The 18,139-nt window shown below is 36.4% G+C and overlaps 2 protein-coding genes across 4 annotated transcripts; one reads left to right on the forward strand and one right to left on the reverse strand.

The window, feature by feature from the left end:
* Nucleotides 1-471: 471 nt before the first annotated feature.
* LOC137949996 (single myb histone 3-like) lies at nt 472-5,090 on the reverse strand. 3 transcript variants are annotated; one of them, XM_068796316.1, is made up of 7 exons: nt 4,874-5,090; nt 4,048-4,247; nt 2,866-2,950; nt 1,593-1,676; nt 1,189-1,450; nt 1,031-1,101; nt 472-936 (listed from the first exon to the last, which is right to left on the reverse strand). In XM_068796316.1, exons 1-6 carry the CDS (start codon nt 5,021-5,023, stop codon nt 1,070-1,072), a joined length of 813 nt encoding a protein of 270 aa, XP_068652417.1. In that variant the 5' UTR covers nt 5,024-5,090; the 3' UTR covers nt 472-936; nt 1,031-1,069. The 3 variants fall into 3 exon arrangements, with proteins under 3 accessions (XP_068652417.1, XP_068652418.1, XP_068652419.1); XM_068796317.1 differs by having other exon boundaries at nt 1,023-1,101; XM_068796318.1 differs by lacking the exons at nt 472-936; nt 1,593-1,676 and having other exon boundaries at nt 943-1,101.
* Nucleotides 5,091-5,325: 235 nt separating this feature from the next.
* On the forward strand, nt 5,326-16,746 carry LOC137950269 (THO complex subunit 6). The gene is made up of 13 exons (XM_068796657.1): nt 5,326-5,625; nt 5,822-5,853; nt 5,939-6,049; nt 6,600-6,676; nt 6,962-7,007; nt 8,364-8,424; nt 9,564-9,617; nt 9,806-9,886; nt 10,355-10,394; nt 12,219-12,331; nt 14,392-14,502; nt 15,507-15,623; nt 16,350-16,746. Exons 1-13 carry the CDS (start codon nt 5,425-5,427, stop codon nt 16,437-16,439), a joined length of 1,134 nt encoding a protein of 377 aa, XP_068652758.1. The 5' UTR covers nt 5,326-5,424; the 3' UTR covers nt 16,440-16,746.
* Nucleotides 16,747-18,139: the final 1,393 nt, after the last annotated feature.

Raw genomic sequence — 18,139 nt, forward strand, 5'->3', positions numbered from 1 at the left:
CGAGTAAATGGGTATGTTTCCTCAGTAACTGAATTCAAAGAGAAGATAAAAAAACTAAATTAAATGAAACTGAAAAAAATAGTCATCACCTTCATTGGATTCCCATCTAACTGTAGACAAATATGTCTTTGTTGTGACAAGCTTGTTTCATGGTTAATGTCAACACACGAAGCTAGCCTTTGTTTGTTTAAGATTTGTTCTAAAGCAACAAATACGTCAACGGATAAGGTTTACATGAAAACTTCGTCTTATAATATGCTGGCTGTTTATCATTTCTTCTTTCTTATTCGCCCAACAAGCTTAGTGACCGATTAGAAAATTGTTAATCAAACGTTAATCAATTCCAGAGAGCAAATTAGGATATTGAAGCATCCAACCTGACCAGTTCAACTTGGAACAAATTCTAGAGTCTGCTGGGAAGTTCTCATCATTCTAAACTATAATGATGCTGTCACTAATTAAAAAATTCCCTTAAGACAATAATCACGGCCATTCATTTATGTATATAGCTCTTGCATCAATGGATAACTCTGACGGTCGTCTCGGCTGAAATCTGATAGTCCTAGTTAACTCCATGGAACTATACTAAAACAGCTTGTAGATTATGTGAATACTATCTAAATTAAATAGAGGGTCCATGACGTCCCATATCATAGAGTGCAATCTACGAGATTCTTGTTATTGTCGTCATTTTGTCACTTTCTGCTATGTGTCACGCCCATGTCCATTCTTTTGGGACACTTTAGATCAGAGCATATAAGGCCCACTGTACCTGAAGTAAGTCCAGGGGCAGGATTGGTGTCACTGGAAAACTGTGTTCCGGAATAGTAAAGCATGAGATAGAGAAACAGGATTTTCAGATCAAGGGTTGAAGCTTCACAGAAGAGCAGAGGCAAGGCAGCTTTCTCAAGCTGGTTTCATTTCACATTTGTACATCTACAAACAACCACCAATGGGCTTTGCGGTTAGTCACCAGGCAAAGCTACTTACAATTTATGCTTTCTGAAAGTAAAGCTACTTACAAACTTACAGGATCCTTCACAGTCTGGTATCTCCCAAAACCTGCAGCTCAGGCCATGCTCACAATTTCCCCTCGCAGACCTGTAACAAGGAGGTGATGACTATGTTGTTCAGAGAACATGTATAAAGCACAAAAAGAATTTAAAACCATAAATAAGGAGTGTTTACATTGGTCAAATATCTCTTTCGCTATCTGTAGAAGAGAATCTGTTTCCTCAGCCATCCTTGAGACTCTTTCTGCTTCCTTGACTGCTTGTGATGCTAAATATGACTTTGCTTCAGCATCTGCAATTTTGTATGCAGCTGTCATCGTTGCTTCCTCTGCAGCATCAGCAGCCCTGTTAAAGCTAGAAGTTTGAGGCAGACGTGATTTTGGTGTTGGAGTTTTCATTGCAAATGATGGATCTTTCAGCTTGTATCCATTAGGAGCCTGTTATATAGAAAATCATGTTAGGGTTACAAATTTGTGATTTTTGTTTTTACCTTTGTTTCAATGGCTAGTCATGCATAAGTCGATGTTTATAATTTACTTTTCCAGCATGTCAACAGAGAAGGATTGGAAATTTCAATACCTTCTCAATTTTATCTTGCACAATTAACCGCCTCAACTTGGAAGTAAGCACCCTCCTAAAAGTTGGAGGCATCTTGTGTTTTTGCTGTACCAAATGGAATAAATTGTTTATAAAGAAAATGAAAATATGTTCATCTAAATGTGTTAGCATGAAAATAGCATACAGCAGAAGGAACGATGTTCCTGATTGCTCCGTGATTGTGCTTTTTATTCGAGTAACTTGATACAGACATAACCATGACTTGATACATGCCAAACCCAAATAGTTCAGGAACATAAACTGTGTTTAGCTCCACTGCCCAAATGGTGTTTTTTGCCAACTGATAAGCAGTTCAATGACATAGTAAAATGCCAAAATACTATAAAAACAAAAAATAAAATATATTGACCGGGTCCCTTTATGTGACACAACTCATAGGCATGGCTAATATCACATGCATTGCATATTGGACGAAAAAAAGATGCTTCAAAGCAATAAATTCATCAAAAATCTCAGCAGGAACATAATTTTTTTTCCTTACCATGAAAGGACCTTTAGCAAAAAAAAAAAAAACCCAATCAGCTTACTGTGGTAAGATTTGACCTAAAACACTCGACTTTTAGCAGCAAAAAAAAAAAAAACCTAAAACACTTTCTTCCTCATCTCCAATGAATTTCACAGATTTAAACTCACGAGAGGCAACAAATACATTTTCTAAAACAAGCTCTATCCAGAAAGCTTTCTTTTGATCCAAGTTAAATGATGTTCCAGCTCTAACATCGCCCAATCCTACCTTAAATCCAGACAAGAGTATCCAAGAGAAAAAGGGAGACCGAAACTTAACAGCTAATCCAGGCCAAGGGTCATTATGTTCTGTGTCATCAAGCTACATGTTGGAACTTAGACACCAATTAATGTATTGGGACCCTTCAAAGAATAAATTGACTCTGCCATTTCATAACAATCAACAACAACCTGACAGCACTAGCATGACTCGTTCAATGCACGGCTAGTCACTTTACCAGCACTGCATCTATCTCTGGAATAATACAAACTAACCAGCATCAAACCATTACCTCAAGGTGATTTCAGCTTAAGAATACTTTACAAATGACATCCCAAGACAGATCAAAGAATCATTACAATGACCATAAAAGTAGAACAATATCTAGTTTAAGCTAGCTGCAAATGCTAGTCTGCTACGAATTTGAAATTCCAAGAGTCAGGCCAAGTCAAGAGGCAAGCACTTGCTTACATAACCACCTAAGCATAAAGAGAAAAGATAAGTATTGACCTCAATAAAGTGGCAGATAGCATTGACATCTGATCCATTTGGATCTTGCAAGGCGGAAAGTGCTTCCATGATTACCGCGTTGTACCTGATAGGAGAAATACAACTAAAAAAGATAAATTCAAACAGGCCCAGATGGAATTACTAAAAATAATGAGGTGCAATATCAATATGGCAAATATCAGTTTGAAGAGAACACAGCTTCAGTAATGAGGCAATCAAGGGATTCTCTAAAAAGCATTCAACTAAACACATATTGGAATTTATGCCTATGCTTGATCTCAAAATAAACTAGAGGTGACTGCTTACTACATTCACGCCTTTCATTAAGAAACATGCATATGAAGTTATTACGCTCCCCACTTAAAGAGAAAAACAACAGAGACCTACTTCCAAATTAGTTCTTATTTGAGATTTGATCCAGTCCATCCACAAGATTGAAGAGTCTTTAATTTCCTAACGTTTTTCCCCTCCCTTCTCAATCTCTTTTGGTTTGTCCAACTGTAGCCACAGAGACTCTTGACCAGGACAATTTACATAGAAAACAAAACTAGAAACTCTTTCATTTGTTAGTTCTAAAATAATAGACCAACACTTGGTTGAACACTTGGATAATAAATTAGCAATCCACTCCGAAGTCTCTTCCACACCATTAGGAAGGCTGAACACTTGGCTTGAGAGATTTGATGCAGCCTTTGACAGTTTTTACATCAGTACTTAACCATAGATTTAACTCTTCCTCAAAGCTTGACTCTTCCCTTATTCTTCTAAAACAAGTGAAAGGGAGAGGGAGAGAGTATCAGTATAGATTTATCAAACTTGGATATGTATCCCTAGGGTACTCATATGAATTACACAATCCCATCTGGCAGTTTCCACCAATTCTCAAGTTCAACAAATTTTTATTTTCTCAATTACGCTGAAACTTTGTTCATGTCCTGGTAAACGCAAAGGCCTAGCATTCTCTGACCTACTCAAATTTGCTCCATTTCTCTTCTTTTTAAATATGAAGCAGTATGGAAGATTGAATTCTCACAACTCATTTTTTCAAAATATATTTCAAGACTATTAGCTCTAACATAATTCAGACAAGAACCAACATTCCAGAAAACAAAAAACAAAAAGAGAAGAGCAATAGCAGAAAAAGACTGTGACAAGGGAAGTATGAGGAATAGAATGGCTAACATAAGTGGGCTTTTCGCTTCTTGCTGGCCTTTCAAAGTTTCTGATCCGGTCGGTTGTGCCTCTTGAGCAACTGCCAGGGAGGTAGAAGCACTTGGAGTTGAAGTGAATGGAACCAAAGCAAGAGACTTTGATTTTGGAGCTCTGACTTTCTCACGAGATCCTTGGCCGCTGGCACTAACGCTCATATTCCTCCATTTGTCCTAAACACATTAAGGATAGAACTGCCTCAACAAAACGGTAATTTTCTCTTGTACGCAACAAGGTAAATATCAAGCAAAGGTATACAAGGCCAACTTATATGGCTAAATTATATAAGAGAGTACATGACAAGAAGTTCCTGGAAGGAAAGAAGTTGTACTAAATGCAACAATCAATCATCAAAACTAGAGGGCCAAAGACACATTTTTAGATTTTCTAGGATAACTCCAAAGAAAAGAGTTTTTATCCATTTATAATTGGAAAGAGCTTGCTTTGGAAGTTCATGTCAAAACACGTACACATAACAGTAGCTTCACTTATGAGCTAATATCTAAACACGTACACCCCCATGTCGCATACACAATTAATAGGCAAATCTCACAATGTAATGCAGGAAACAGAAACATGAATTTGAAACTAAAACTCATGGAAAAATAGAAAAGAACACCCGCCAAGTTTCATAAAATGTCACAGACGATAAGCAAAATCTGACCTAAAACCGAAGTACTAATAAGAATTAAAAGGGTGATTGCTTGAACGAAAAAGGAGCTACGGTCACGCTTCCAATTCAAAGAAAATCAGGATAAAATAATTGATGGGATGATAGAAGAAAAAATAGGAAGAATACCTTCAGATCTATGTTGGACCGCGCAGCGAGGCAATGGCCGAATTCTGGGTCTTTCTGAATGGTTCTCCATTTTCCAGCGCCGTGCTTGTCGACGCCAGCTCGCAGAGCTTCTTCTTCCTCCGTTGTCCATTTCTGCTTCGGAGCTCCCATTGCTACTCAGGGCTTTACTGGAGCTGAACCCTTTTTTTCTAACCGTAACCGAGTTGAGAAAACAGTATCGAGGAGAGAGAGAGGGTATCAAACAGTGCTACTCCCGTAGAAGCCCACGGGAGAAAAAGCTTTCGAGTAGATTGAGTTCATTATTCGTACGGAATTCGGAGTCGGCCCAGCTCAATCAGGCCCAAATTCCGAATTTTATTTAATTATTTTAAAATAATTTTTCTAATTCGAAGCCGGACTACCAATTCTTTAATTTCTTGTAATTCGAAGCCGGACTACCAAGTACCAGCGAATTTGGTGACTCTCAACTACTTAATTCTGCTGGTCGAGCGCTTGGGAACGTGGGCTATCGCCGAGAAAGCTGCTCTCAATCCTTGAGAGTTGAGGCAGGGATGGGAGAAGGGAGAGACGTTCGTGATTGGGACGAAGATGAGTACAGAAGCAGCATTTTATTAGACAGAGACGTGCGGTCTGGGAACGTTTTCAAAACTGCTTTCGCGCCATCACAAGAACCGAATCCCGACATTCTCGTAGTCGCTTCCAGTGATGGATCCGTTGCATCCTATTCCATTTCCTCTTGTGTTTATTCTCGTGTAATTTCTCAAACTTCTTCATTTGCTTCTGTTGATTTCAGCTTAATTTTCCTCATTTATAATCATATCATCAAGATTCGATTCTTCGGTCCGAGCTGTTTCTGCTTTTGTGAATGGGTCGACTTGTGTATCCTCTCGCTGCAGTTTTCCCCAGCTGTACTAATTTCATTTTTTTTTCTATGATCTTATTTTGCAGCCAAAGTGCTCGACTAAGGGGCAGCAGCATTGGTAAGTTTGCTGACCGTGCTTCCAGTGCTGTGCACTTAATGTCAGCTGCTGCTTGGTTAAACTGATTAAGATTTGTCATGTGGAGGTCTATGCTCGATTTTTCTGTAGCGGAACCAATCTGCGTTCTCCGAGGACACGACGGCCCTGCTTATGATCTGAAGTTTTTTGGAGATGGGGAGGATTCTTTGTTAGTGAGGTTTGTTGTAAATCCACTCAAGCAGTGTACCTGATTTCTTTGAGTTGGGAGTTGGAGGCCATAATTTATTCATGTTTGTCATTCAGGCTCTTGAGCTCACTTAGTTGTTGAGGAAGGTTCTCTCCGTCATTTTTACCCTTTCCTCTGAACAGTGCTCAATAGATTCCTACCACTGTATCATGGAGGTTGGGTTATGTACACTTACTAATAGACCAACAAAACTGAATTATCTAATCTTTGTGGCAAAATTGGTGGTTGTGCTTATTCTGTTTTTCTTGTCTGAAAACGTTTAGGGCGTGTTCTTTGCAATCTTAAAATCATTACCATCACACTTTTAAGCTGTCACTACCATCTTTTAAAGTACTTCCTGTCGTACTCTTGGTCGTTTACTCCTTACTGGTTCAATATCTATGTGAAGGTCCAGAGATACTAAAAATTCTGCTGACTTAAAAACTGCAATTGATTCGAGTGTAAAGACAATGTGAATATATGACAACTTCATGCGCATAATTATGTTGACTTTGACTATGACTAATCTTATTTTATATAGTTGTGGAGATGATGGTCGAATTCGGGGTTGGAGGTGGAAAGAAGTTGCAGGCTTAGGTATGCCTATGCCAGTACAAGGTAAGCCAAATTGAGCAGTTTATGTCTTTGCTGGAAGAAAAGATTTGTTTCTGTGACTCTTTCTTGTTACTTTATGTCTGTCTTCTATTCACAAATATGCCTGAAAAACACTTGCTACCATCACATAACTTTTCATATCTTTATCACTGGAGATAATTAATATTTCTTCCTATAAGAGAGATGGGTGTTTTTTCATTCTTTCATCTATTTATTATTGTATTATTTCATCTATATTTGTATCTTCGTCACTGAGGTCATTTAATATATTTCATATTTTTTTTACAGGAAATCATTTGAATCCTGTGCTTGATTTGGTGAACCCTCAACACAAGTAAGTTTGCTTAAACTTGTTGTGATATAGATTTATTTTTTCCATGTGGTTTACCGATGTCTCAATTTGAAATTGTAACTTGCTGATCGCAATAAGGTCCAAAAAAAAAGGTCCATGTTCTTTTAAATGTTGAAGAAAGTGTAGATGTTGTCACTTTACCTGCAGGAAGAGGGTGTAAGTTCCTTCACATGTCTCATTCAGTAACTCCCACAAGTTGATCTTTTTTTAAAGGTCATACATACATACATACATACATACATACATACATACATATGGATTGACATATAGATGTTCATATTTTTATTTATCTCTACAAACACATAGATAGAACTGTTATCTTAACATTTTAACCATCTTATGTTGCTCTTCATGTGGCCTCCTGATGAGTCTTTCATGTGTTTCATTGTTCTTTTGTGTTGAGTACCATGCCCAACTCTATGGATAGGCTTCACCATGTGCCTTCTCACTTTATTGTACCTTAAGTGGAGAGTGTTGCAAGGTGGTCAGGAGAGGTACCACCTCATGGGGTTTATTACCAACCTAATAGCAAATTGCAAGAGTGGGATTCAGGATGTTCAAAGACTTGCGAGTGTCAAGTTATCCCATACAAAGAATATTTTTTATCAGAAAGAAAAAAAAAAGAAGGCTGAATGGTTTTGCTCTCAAATGGCGGCAAGCATACCTCATTGGAAATGGACTTTTTGTCAAATAAATCTCTTAGATAGGTTACTTGTTGCAGTGATTATAGTCTTCTTGTGTGGTGTTTGTTTGTTTCAGGAATTTGTTAATCAGGAAACTGCTACATGATTAGCTTCCTCTTGGAGTTTGTCTATTGTCCAATTTTGGTTAACAGGACGTGGTTGCAATTGATGCATTTTTTTTTTTTAATTCTACATCTTTGGATGTTGGTGAACCAAATATTCAAAAGTCGTAAACAGGTATTTCCTTTCTTCTTGAAAATATATAAAAGTTTATTTGGAAGGTCTCACCAGCTACCATTAAGAAAGGTTAAGAGTCATGATCTTACAAAAGAAGAGAGCCTTGTTTTCTACTCACAAAACCAAAAGAGAATAGTAGATTTCCTTTCTTATCTTTCTCAAATCTAGTTGTAACACTCCTTGTGACTGGACAAAATGCCACCAAGATTATAGCCACTACAGTTATCAACATTTTCAGAAAAAAATTCTTTGAGGTCTATACATCCTGCATAGGCAATCTAATATGCTTTCTGGATTCTTAACCATTTCCTAAATACTGGCGTGTCAATGTCTTCTCTTTGTTATGCCCCTGCTGCTTCACTGGTTTTTAGAATGTTTCAGAAAAATTCAATTTATATAGCTTCTGATTTTTTTTTAGAGGTCCGTGGGGTGCACTTTCTCCAATTCCAGAAAACAATGCAATTGCAATTGATACTCAGGTTTGTGATTTTTAGTTACTTAAAATATGTATTTTGATTGTTATATTTTGAAAAGAAAATAAAATGGGGCGACAGGTAATGAACAATATAACTGGCTGGAATAGTCTGGTCAGGCAAAAGTTACTGGTTTAGGCACAATGTGGCCCAAATATCTTTATGTCTGCATTGTTGACCTGTAGACAAACTGAGGAATGACAATGAGGTGACTAATGTTTTAATGCTCCATTTAATCATTTCGAAAGGTTTAATGGTTTTACAGTCTCTTCTTTTCCTGTAGATAATTTTTGGAACAAGCGACTTGCATTATCCAAAACGCAGAAGCTTACCTGCATGGATGATAGCTTCCCTACTGAATGAAACTTTTCCTTAGCTCCCTCTCATTCAAACATATGGTCTATTCCCATAGAGTACAACAAAATTTCTCAGATGAGTTTCTAAGTGAAAAATGCTAAACAGAACCCACAATCATGCCAAATTTGGCCCCTCATGTGTGGATATATTGTTCCATAGGGTAAAATCTGCAGATGTGCTTGCCAAGCAGGGAGTTACCCTACAATCGCTGGTTGTAAGGGACTTTCTCCCTCCAATTTTGTAATTTCTCTCGTTTTATTAATTCATCTTTTTCAAAAAATAAAAAGGGTATAATCTGCATCATCCAGCCAGCTCTTTTAATCCTCCACTCTTGGTAAATCATATAATTTGTTTCAGATTTACCAGAACAATTGACAATGGGGAGGAAAGAGGCCAAAAAGGGTCCGTTTCTTTTTTTTTCTTTTTTTTTTTCTGAAAGGAATGAGAAGTAGAATTAATTAAAAATAACATCTTTTTCAAGCCCTATTGTTTCAGCTCTTTATTAGAGCCACCATCTTTATAGTAAGAGAAATTAATGAAGTAGTAATTTTGCTCATTATGCTAGCATTTAGAGGTTTAGTAATAATAATATTCAGAATGTGAAAGATGGGTGTGATTACAATGGTCATTGTTTAGAAAAAAAAAGTTGCCAATTTCCAAAAGCTACAATCATTTTCTTATCATGTTTGTATTTGTTCTTATTGAATGAACTTAATTGCTCATAAAACTTTAGATGAATTTGCATTTTCCTTAATATTTGATGTATCCTTTTTGTTTTTTCCCACTAGGAGGGGTCGATTTTTGCAGCTGCTGGTGATTCTTGTGCTTACTGTTGGGATGTGGTATGTATTGTCCTGAGGTAAATTCAAGGGGCATGTTTCTTCTTAAAATCTTTTTTATTTTTGATACCGATCCTCTTAAGATCAATTAAAGACTTATCTTCAAATATCCTACTTAGTTTCTACTTTATTTAAAATGTTTGTAGTCTCAAAATTATCTTACTGTATGTGTTGGCATTGTCATTTTTCAGGAGAAAAGCATGTGCAAAATGGTTTTCAGGGGCCATTCAAACTACTTGCATTGTATTGTTGCACGTGAATCAAGCAATCAGGTTCATATTTTATACGACCTGCACATTAAAAATAATAAAAAAATTTAAGAAAGAAAATCTTTCTAATCTAGTTTGAAACTCTCTTTCTGTAAAATGTAAAATGTGAGAGGCATGTGCACCAATAGTTTTCTTTTGCCATGTTATAGAAGTAGCATTTTTGTGTATGCTTTCTTGCAGTTTGACTTTTTTCTCTGTATCTAACATATAATATAATGGTAGATTTAGTGACAGCTGAGCTTTTTATAATTAGCAATAAAATATTAATCAGGTTATAATTTATCCCAGAGAATGTTTACCAAAAATATATATGCTATAAGTTTCTGTCAGTAGTCAAGAAGATTTTGCCTGTCATTTTATAGGTGCTTAAATCTCTCGATTTTTGGGATCATGCTTTCTTATCTATGACTCTTGTTTTGGTAGTTATTTGCATCTTCCCTGCTCTATATAAGGTTTGATTTTCTTTTGTAGATCATAACTGGTTCAGAGGATGGAACAGCTAGAATTTGGGGTAAGATTCATTATTTGGTGCTTTAATAACTACCACCCTTTGCTTCTTGTTGCTTCCCTGTATGCACTTTGTGAAGTTGGGTCCAAAGCCTATCCTAAAATGACTAGTCAACTTAGGAAATCTCTTTCCTAACTAATAAACTCAAAAGCTTTGTACTCATTAATCCATGTGGGTCTATTCCTTAACACTCCCCCTCTTGTGTAGGCCCTCTTTTGTGGCTCTACAAGTAGATAGTTTTAGGTGGAGGCCCTCTTTTGTGACTCTACAAGTGGATAATTTAGGTGTAGGCCTACATATGAGTACCTGCTCTGATACCATGTAAAGTTGGGTCCAAGGCCCGTCCCAAAATGACTAGCCGTCTTAGGAAACTTCTTTCCCATCTAATAAACTCAAGATCGTTGTACTCACTAATCCATGTGGGACTATTTCTTAACACACTTGATCCACATTATTGGCAGTCGGTTTGGTGCTTCCTCACAAAACTTTGTTGAACAAAATTTGATACTATATATCTGTCTATTAAAATGTTAAATCAGAGGAACAGGAAACTTAGGTAGCATCTATGTTCAGGATTTCTCACGGTAAATTGTTCATTGAAGAATTTTGAAGTTGCTTAGGGATAAGTGGTCTGTGTGGGTACCATGAAAGAACTACATGCCTTAATAAAAAAACTTGATAGTCTCTTTGCTCATGTCTGAGGAGGAGGTTAGGAGTTCCTAAAATAAGAGTCCCGGTACAAGGGTCCTGGTAAAAGCACACATTTACCTATAAATAGAGGGCTTGTTATTCAACAGTATGACATGACTACTTTATCTGTATTGACCAGCATCAACAGTGTGGTGCCAGGTAGATATATATCCAAATATATCATATATCTACAAAAACACTCTGAATTTTGTGAATGAAGTTAACAAAAAAGAAGAAAAGATAGCATACAGATTTATGAAATAAAACTAGATTCGTTTGGTATTTTGGATTGATATGGATTGCGTGGGACTCGAATTCAGAACTACTTGGATGGAGTAGATAGTATCTTTCCTTACTGTGATAGGGGAAAAGATCCCTCCTCAAATTGTGCATAAATTTTCTCATTGCCCTATGTATACATCTTAAACTCAGTTTCCTTGAAAGGATTCTAAGAAACTTGAGTTCTCCAGTCATTTGCTAAAAAAGAATCTAACTTTATTCAATTTATCCAATGTTTCTCTGATAGGCTAGTCTGTCACATAGCTAGTGAAGCTTGCCTAAAAACACCCCAGATCTCAAGATGCCACAACATAAACTGCTCAATTTATCACTTCTCAACCTATTCCTTGGCTCCATTTATTATGATCACAAGTTTTTAATGATCATCCATTTTACTATTTCACATCTCTTTGCTTTTTATTTTTTATTTTTTTATATTTATATGCTATATTGGCCCTTTGGAACCAAGAGGTTGAGTCTAGCCTCCTAATCATTCTTATAAGCAGCTTAGACTTGTACTACTCTAGAGTTTCTTTTAACCTTTGAACGATCAATAAAACTATAGTTGAATGGTTTTGGAAAAAATTGTTACTTTTGTTTTTTATTTTCTTCATAGATACAAGACATTCGATGCTGATCTAAAAAAGATCTTATCCTGTAGGCTTTAACTGACATTTTTCATTCTTCGTCCAGTCCTTTGTAGCGTTTTGAAAGTCAACCTAACAGGTTACTTTGGAAATGCACTAAAACAGGCCTATAAGTTGCTGGAATATCCTCAATGATATATGCTACTTTTGATCATAGAACTGCTTCATTATCATAAATTCATATTATATTCTTGGTGAGATGTGTTTACAGATTGCAGAAGCGGGAAATGCATTCAAGTTTTAGCTCCAAAAGGTGATCCCAAGTCAAAGGAAGCTTTCTCATGGATTAGTTGCATTGCTTTGGATAAAAGTGAAAGCTGGTTGGTAAGACACATGTACAGATGATCTGCTTTTGATGCTCCCATGTTCGTTAGTATTTTCTATTGGAGTCATTTCTACCTGTGCATGTGTAAGTGACACCTAAGTTCTGGTAAATATCATGAAATTTTCTTTCATAAAAAATGCTTCTTATTTGTTGAAAAATCATTTTTTTAAGAATGAGAAATGTAAATTTTTGGATTTTCTATATGTCATTGTTAGCAATGAAATTAAATTGTTTAAAAAGGGTAAGTAGTAGTGGATAGTTTGCAAAACTATAACAGCAAGGAACTTATGATTAGTTTACAAATGGAAGGTCAGATATAAATGGAAAGGATACTGCTGTCAAAATTATTGTTACTGGTGAATTGATTTCATGAGGTTGTAAGCACAGTTCACTGAAAACATTTTTTTCAGAGACAGAAACAACAAATTCCTGGTTCTTTTTCAAAACATTTAACTTTTTGGAAAATTCCCACAAATGCTCTGGAAGTATTTTCTAAAAGTTGGTGGAACGTCTCCACAACTTGTGGGAAGCATTTCTGGAGAACACCTCAGGAACAGTTTCTGAAAACATTGAAGAAAATTTTCAGCATGTACTGGAAATATGTAAAAAATGTATTAGAAATCTTCAGAAAAATATCTAGAAATGAGTGGAGTTCTGAAAAATGTTGCATGGAATGTACAGAGTGTTATATAAGCAATTATGAAGTTGTCTCTTAAAGTTTCTCTTTGAAAACATTGATACAGTTGGAACAAAAAGAGAAGATGAGATGGCCCTGCCCAAGGATGGCATAGAGAAGTTTATGAAGAACTTCCGTTATAAAAATAGTGTTTATGGAGAAATTCTAAAAATATTTTCTGAAAAAGAGAAAACATTTTCAACTTTTAAGTTGGAACTTAAAAGAGAAATTGTTTGAGACTGAGAGAATGACAGATTCAGTTGTCAAGAGAATATCAAATAGAAAGAATGTGCTGGGAGAGAGAAGCAAAAGAAGGTTGGCAATTGAGAAGGATGTACGTTTGAGTGAAATCTCAGAGAGCTATGCTGAAATTAATCCGAAGGTGTTGATACCCCTTTTCCTTTTAGAATCCTAGCATGTTCAGGTTTTAAACAGGAAATACAGATTTTCAACTATGTTCCTCGAATAAAAACATAAATTGAAACAGAATTTGCCATGTATGTAGTTCTATCTTCTTGTTATTTCTGACATTAGCATTTCCGTCATTTCTGCCATTTTCGCCATTTCCACCATTAAAAAAAGACATTGGTATTTCTATCCCAATCTTGTGATTCACATAAGTCGTTTGGTCCATTTCTTGGTTGATTACTTAGATGGAATGCAACATTGATGCCATGTTAAAGGTGATTCTATCATTTTGTTTTTTTGTATATGTTATGGAATAGTCCCACATGGATTAGTGAGTACAAAGATCTTGAGTTTATTAGCTAGGAAAGAGGTTTCCTAAGTTGGCTAGTCATTTTGGGATGAGCCTTGGACACAACTTAACATGGTATCAAAGCAGGTACTAATATTTGGGCCTACATCTAAACTATCTACTTGTAGAGCCACAAAAGAGGGTCTACACCTAAAACTATCCACTTGTAAAGCCACAAAAGAAGATATACACTATCCACTTATAGAGCCACAAAAGAGGGCCTACACCTAAACTATCCACTTGTAGAGCCACAAAAGAGGGCCTATATGTGAGGGGGAGTGTTAAATAATAGTCTCACATGGATTAGTGAGTACAAAGATCTTTAGTTTATTAGTTAGGAAAAAGGTTTCCTAAATTGGCTAGTCATTTTTGGGATGAACCTTGAACACAACTTAATAGTATATCCTTGGACCTTGGAATCGTCAAATGAATATCCTTTATATATTTTATTTTCATCTCATTTCTTTCAAATAAAATTTTGCCATTCCATAAGAAAGGGGAATTAACCATTTGGAGTCAGGATTTTATGTTGTTTGTTGATGAATTTTTTCTTCTGTTTCTTTTTCTCTGTTTTCTTTTCTTCTACTATGTTCTGCTCAGTTGGTCTATCTGACATTGATACCTAGGCTTGTGGTGGTGGTAAAAGTTTATCGGTTTGGAATCTTCCTACCTCAGAATGCATTTTGAGAGCTGAGACTCGCCACCCAACACAAGACATATTGTTTGATGAGAACCAAGTAAGTCTGATTGCCTTCCTTGCAAAAAATCAGTAGGAGAATTGTTAATTATTATATGTTTGCCTCATTTCTTACTTGTCATTCCCCATTGCGATTTAACACTAGGGCCCTGTTTGGTTAGAGAAAAAACAAGAGGAAAGAAAGTAAAAAAATTTCCCTTATAAATGATAAATAATCTTTATTTCTCAATTCCTATGTCCTGTTTTTTTCTCTTTTGCATTGACACAAAACTGGGGATTGAAGAATGGTGTTGAGGGAATGATGCAACTGCTTCCTATGCAAAAATATGGAAATATTATCTGTAGGAAAAAAAAATGCATAGCCATGGTGCACGACTGTCCTCTATGGTGTAGCTATAGATAAAACTAAAAAGATTGACAAATAATGTAGGTTATGCATCAGCTGAAGAGGGAGCTGGTCGTCAATCTCATGTTGTTAGGCCTTCTCCCTTCCAATTGTGTTACTGGCTCTTTCCAGCCTTACCTTTGGCCTTAATAATACCATCCCCGTTCCACGGATAAAAAATATTTTGCATATAATTGCTGCCTCTGCCATTTAAACTTTGAATCTTCATTACTGGAGTTTATAGACCAACAAAAAAGAACAAATAAGAATCTGTTTGATCCCACAAAATGATTTATTCGTATGTTTAAGAATTGTCACGCATCCACAGAAGCATCTTGGGTCCGTTTCTCAAAATGTCTTACCATAGATATTCGCTAATAAGTACCCTGCATCTTTTATTCTTCTTCTAATTGGATAAGCTAGTAAAGACATAAGCTGTGCTTGTAATGTTAGAAATCATGAAAACAATCTTTCATATTTTTATGTTGGTTTGGTCTCTGCACTGCAAGGATGTAATGCAGACATGAATATCTTGATTCGAACTCCATATTTTCATCTTGCGAAAAAGTTCATTAGAGATGTCCTTTTATGGGTTAATTGATGAAAGTATGCTGTATACATTAAGGAGCTTCTAACATTTCTTTTTGGCTTACTCTCAGATACTGTCTGTTGGGGCTGAGCCCGTCCTAACACGTTTAAACATTAATGGGATGGTTCTATCTCAAATTCAATGTGCTCCTCAGTCGGCATTTTCGATCTCCCTTCATCCATCTGGTGTATGTTACTCTCCTCTTCATTTGAGTTTGATTTTATAACCGATGCTAATACAGCAACATGTATTAAAATTAGAAATGTTGTAATGATGTACTGGAGACTCACCTTTGCTCTTTTCTATGACTGAAAAGGACGATCTCTGATAATCTTAAGTATTTTCCTGAGAAGATCACTTACCTTGTGCTTCTTGTTTCTCTTTTGCAATGAGTGACGTTTCTGCCAACAATTTTTTCTATACCAATTTGAAGGAACTTACTGTCTCCCCTAAATGCTTACTGTGATCTTTCAATGGTACTTGAGAAATGTATTTACCATGAAAAGCAAATTCTAAAAACTGCTGGAGCTGTTTCTGTAATTCTGATTATGCATGTAGAACTTATGTTTTTTGAATAATTGGAATTGGTAGATTGACGGGCTTGTCACTAGTAGGGACATTGTGATTGACTATGCCATAGTCTGGTGAATTTCTTATTCCTGCTTTTTCTTTTCTTTTATTATTTTTTCATGTGTGTGTTCAGCGTGGACCTTAATTTTTTCTTTGTTATTATTTTTTTTGGTCCTAATCTTTCTGAACTGGCAAGTACATGTAACTCATGGCAATTTTTAATTGTTTTAGCATGATGATACTCCTTTTTAAGTGTTTATAAATACATTCTGTTACTACAACTAAATCTGGTCATCATGCTGCTTATGTTTTCTGAATAATGGCGACACTAATTTGCTCTCAGGTAATGGCTGTTGGGGGCTATGGAGGACTTGTGGATGTGATATCAGATTTTGGAAGCCATTTATGTACATTCCGTTGCAAAGGTGCATGAGTAACTCTTTTTTTTTGCAAGTTTTAAGCAGCTGGTTAGCCAAAGGATTAGGTCTAGTACGAACTTGCATTGAACCTGTCCAGTGTGGTACCTATCAAAACAGATGAAACAGTTCGATACTGAAGATTCACCTTCTTTCTAACTTTTTAACTGATCTTTCCTAGTGAACATTGCATCAAAAGACTTTTCTCTTTTTTGTAGAGAAGATATATCAGTATTCTTGAGAAAGACAGCTTGTTTACAGATGTGGTGTCCACCTGTGAATCAGGAGTATCTCTAATGCAGATTCAATGCGTATTAGTGTTTATCGTATTTAACGCTTACGAGCGGTGAGAATTTGAGCTCATGAGTCTGCTATTCTCACTTGTGCCGGTGCTTTTGGCCCCAAAAATCTTCATCTGTAGGAGGGAACTCAATGCTCTGGTGCAAGATCGCGCTTCCTAAATCTGATGATACCAACACAAATGGCCAAGAGAGAGTCAAATTGATAAAACACAGCAGTTCATCAAAACAATTTCTAAAAGCTTTTGGAACGAATGGATTTTTGTCTCTACAAAAGCTTTGAACCCAAATCCAACCTGAACCTAAGCCCTTTCAAATAAATTACCAAGTCTGAAGAAGTTGAAAATAGAAACATCTGCCAGTTAGAAACCCAATTTCCTCTTAAGATTTCACATATAATAGACTCAACGTGGAATCTAATCTGTTTAAACAGTTCTCCACATGAAAGAATTCCAGAGAGGTGACAAGCCTCAGGCATGAGGTGAAGTTCATCGAGCCATGGACAGTTACAGTATAATCTTGCACGAATTAAATAACAGTACATAACTACTGCTAGAGGTTTGCAGGTTCGTTATCTAAAGCCATAAATGTGCAGGGTCCAGTTTAGCCCGCGGTGGTGATTATCATTTACTCTTTCTTCCGTGCATGGCAGAGTCTTCTGGAGGTTAATGTCTTCTTGTACCTCAAAGCCAACGAAAATCGCAAAAAAAAAAAAAAAAAAAAAAAGCTGTTACGGCTGACAATTGTTTTGCTGCTTCAGTTGCAGAATTCTTACAAGACGTTTGTTTCCACTCAAGCTCTATCTAGTGACCAGTCAATGTTCCCATTTCCCTGAGCTTTCTTACATCAACGCTTTCATTTGATTTTTAGGATTGGGAGTACTTTCGAGAGTGAGTTTGTATGAACACGGAGAAAACTTTGGGGATTGAGATAAAGAACAGACAGAAACTTGAAGAGAAGGTCGGAGAGAATTGGAATCAAGTCAAGCGAAAGTTCCGGGTTTTTCGCAAAACAGAATTTGCTAATTTTAGCAAAGAATCGTAATCAGAAACCTCTCTGGTCCAATCTTAACGACCAAGATCGGAAGAAAGTCCAACAAATCCATTTGCAGAAACCCAGATCATCGGCCTCATCATCAACGACAATAAAGAGCACAGAGAACAAATTCAGTTTTGTTACATCAACTATGGAGAGCTTTAAAGAAAGAAGAAAAGGAAATGGAGAAGATAGAAAACTTGACTGGTTTCCTGAATACCACGTGCAAACCACTAAATGGTGAAGACTGAAGAGTTTTCCCAGAGCACGCTTGGCTCGAATCAAGGAGACAGACCGTCTGTTCATGGCTCACTATTCCTAAGAGAATGTCCCTTGCATTGGTTCTCCAACATGCCTCCATTAAAAAAAACTCAGAGATTTTT

The sequence above is a fragment of the Aristolochia californica genome, unplaced genomic scaffold (assembly GCF_029961685.1).
Source record: "Aristolochia californica isolate CCGP_79_NKW_82.1479 unplaced genomic scaffold, dmAriCali1.0.hap1 SCAF_14, whole genome shotgun sequence".
NCBI classification, from domain to species: Eukaryota; Viridiplantae; Streptophyta; class Magnoliopsida; order Piperales; family Aristolochiaceae; genus Aristolochia; species Aristolochia californica.

What these genes read in the sequence shown, in the direction of transcription:
- LOC137950269 (XM_068796657.1), top strand. Translation starts at nt 5,425, where the DNA reads ATGGGAGAAGGGAGAGACGTTCGTGATTGGGACGAAGATGAGTACAGA. An exon ending in CAATTGCAATTGATACTCAG is followed by an intron (nt 8,425 to 9,563) that starts GTTTGTGATTTT and finishes TTTTCCCACTAG; the next exon opens with GAGGGGTCGATTTTTGCAGC. An exon ending in CACGTGAATCAAGCAATCAG is followed by an intron (nt 9,887 to 10,354) that starts GTTCATATTTTA and finishes TTTCTTTTGTAG; the next exon opens with ATCATAACTGGTTCAGAGGA.
- LOC137949996 (XM_068796316.1), bottom strand. Translation starts at nt 5,023, where the DNA reads ATGGGAGCTCCGAAGCAGAAATGGACAACGGAGGAAGAAGAAGCTCTG. An exon ending in GAAGCGAAAAGCCCACTTAT is followed by an intron (nt 2,951 to 4,047) that starts GTTAGCCATTCT and finishes TTCTCCTATCAG; the next exon opens with GTACAACGCGGTAATCATGG. An exon ending in TGCAAGATAAAATTGAGAAG is followed by an intron (nt 1,451 to 1,592) that starts GTATTGAAATTT and finishes TCTATATAACAG; the next exon opens with GCTCCTAATGGATACAAGCT.